At 37.8% G+C, this 2,352-nt stretch overlaps 1 protein-coding gene across 1 annotated transcript in view; it reads right to left on the bottom strand.

The window, feature by feature from the left end:
* Nucleotides 1-1,389: 1,389 nt before the first annotated feature.
* Nucleotides 1,390-2,352, bottom strand: part of FNIP2 (folliculin interacting protein 2) — a 32,982-nt gene continuing 32,019 nt past the window's right edge. Inside the window, exon 18 of the mRNA XM_009636467.1 lies at nucleotides 1,390-1,468. Coding sequence (XP_009634762.1) covers nucleotides 1,390-1,468 — 79 coding nt within the window. The remainder of the gene's footprint in view (nucleotides 1,469-2,352) is intronic.

Genomic DNA, 2,352 nt, shown 5'->3' on the forward strand with positions numbered 1-2,352 from the left:
AACGTTTGTTTTGATCCTTTGTTCTTTCCTCAGTCTGGTCCACAGTTTCATATCCAGCTTAACAGTGCTTTATGCAATAAAAGTAATTTTTTTTCTACATTCATGTTATCAACCACATGAAAACAGTAAAATACAAAATTTTATTTTGCTCTCTAGAAACACAGAAGGCCAGTATCAACTAGTGGAGAAGTAGTTTCTTGTCTCAGAGTAGTTAACCTATCAAGGAAAGGCACCCGGATGATAGTTCAAAATTTCTGTAGAATCAAAAAGGGTAATTGCAAACATTCATAGTAATATCAAATACTGGGGTTTGCCCCCTACATTTTATTTCAAACAATGCTCCTCTTTTATTCCTACTTAGAGTGACAACTAGTAGCTGGAAAAAAGTAATACTTTTGACTGAAGGTTTGGTGGGGGGTTGTCGTCTTTTATTTCCCCGACAAGATTGTCTTCAGTTTGTGCCCATTGCTTGGTAGCACTGGTATCATACAGAAGTTTGTCAAATTCATACTCCTCGGAAACAGTAATACTTGATGACACCAAGACACAGGTTTAGTTCCCAGGACTACAGTCATACAGAAACTCAAAAGAGTTATTGAAGTTGCATCAGCAACAAATGTAAACTTGTAGCAGAAATTCCATAAGGCTTTCCTGCAAAATCCCTATCTCAAAAGTCCATTCCATTCCATTTCTAGCCATGGGCTGATGTGAATGCCTCCTCATTCAAACAGAAGCAGCCACAGCTTTCTTAACCTCTTGTCCTTTAAGGGGAAAGTCACATCACCTCATGCACACCTCCATTCCCACATAACATTTGGCTGCTGAATCCAGGTTCCTTCTTCTGAGCTGGTCAGTTCTACTATATAAAGTCATGCTTATGCTCTGCAAGAAAATCATGTCCCATCTAATACACTTGGGCATAGGAATGCTATATACATAGATTACAGCTCCTCCTCCTCCCCAGCAAAGAAACATACACCACACCACACTCACAAGCATAGTATTACGAAATCCATTCTAACCCACTTGTTCTTTTAACTGTTACTTCATGGTATTTTGAGCAGCGTTTTGGACGGCAGCTCCTGGTCTGCCTTATAGTGTTAACTTCTGTCCTTCAAATAAAAACAAAATGCAAGGATGCAGTCACTTTCTTGATTTAAGTCAGAAGTGTGATTGTAAGAAAAACCTGAATGCCTTTTACATTATGTAAACTGAAGTCCTCTGATAAAACGTCCGGTTGAAATCAGAATCAGAAGGTGGTAGAACGTACAGTCATCACCTGCTTTCCTCAGTGTTCCCCTTTACCAGAGTTTGGCACCTCTGTTCTTCATTCAACATTCCCCTTTTCTTTATTTTACTTTAAGGGAATGACTATCCTGAGATTTGAGTTTATAAGAGTATTTGAGCAACGTATGGGGAATGAGTACTTGCTATAGCAGCCAACAAAGGCAGGTCATTGGATTCAATCCTAGAAATTAAAAAAAAAAAAAAAGACAGACAGACTTTAAAATAGAGTCACTTTCACAAAAGAAGAGAAACACAAGAGGGTATTTTTCATCTGCTTTGAAGAAACTGGAAGTATCTTGCTATAACCAAGTTCATTGTTTATTATTTATTGCCATTACTCATACCATACCGGTAAAGGTAAGTAATAACGTTTAGAACCAAGAAGTATGCTACCATTTAAGTCAAAAGATAACAGTATTACATTTTGTGGTATGTTATCTTTTTTGGTTTAAATAAAACCTTCTGTTTATTTGCTAAACTATCAGCCTTGGCCTTACCAGTCAGTAGGCACCAGTAAGTTCAGTTTAAGAAAGTACTAAACATTAGCTTATGTAAGACTCTGCATTTCATGTTTTGATTATAACTCAGTTGACCATACAGTAGCACTTTCTTATCAAAAAAGACCAAAAGCTGGAATTATTATTATGCAACAGCCGTACCACGAATGTCTGCTCACTTCTCAACCGTTTCCAGTCTAAAGCTGCTCAGAGGCCAGGACATATGTATACATATACATTTATACACATACTGAGAAAAGTGCTTTTTTCAGGGTTTCACTATTTACAGCTACATTTTTCAGCATTAAATTTTGAACAGTCTGGGTAAAGATAAGTTTTACCTACAGTGCTAAAAACCATTTTTGGGAAGATGTATTCACCTCTTCCCTCTTCTGCTGTCAGCAGATGCATCCCCACCAAAGACTGTATGCCAATCAAGTACTACTATTAGAAGACAGCTGCCAAACAGACACCTGTCTCTCTTCCTGCATCTGCTTTTTGAGAACCCCTCTTCCCTCAAGATACAACTGCACCACCTAACCTTCCAAAAAGTCTCAAAAATTTGTTG

The sequence above is a fragment of the Egretta garzetta genome, unplaced genomic scaffold (assembly GCF_000687185.1).
Source record: "Egretta garzetta isolate BGI_Z169 unplaced genomic scaffold, ASM68718v1 scaffold114, whole genome shotgun sequence".
Taxonomy (NCBI): Eukaryota; Metazoa; Chordata; class Aves; order Pelecaniformes; family Ardeidae; genus Egretta; species Egretta garzetta.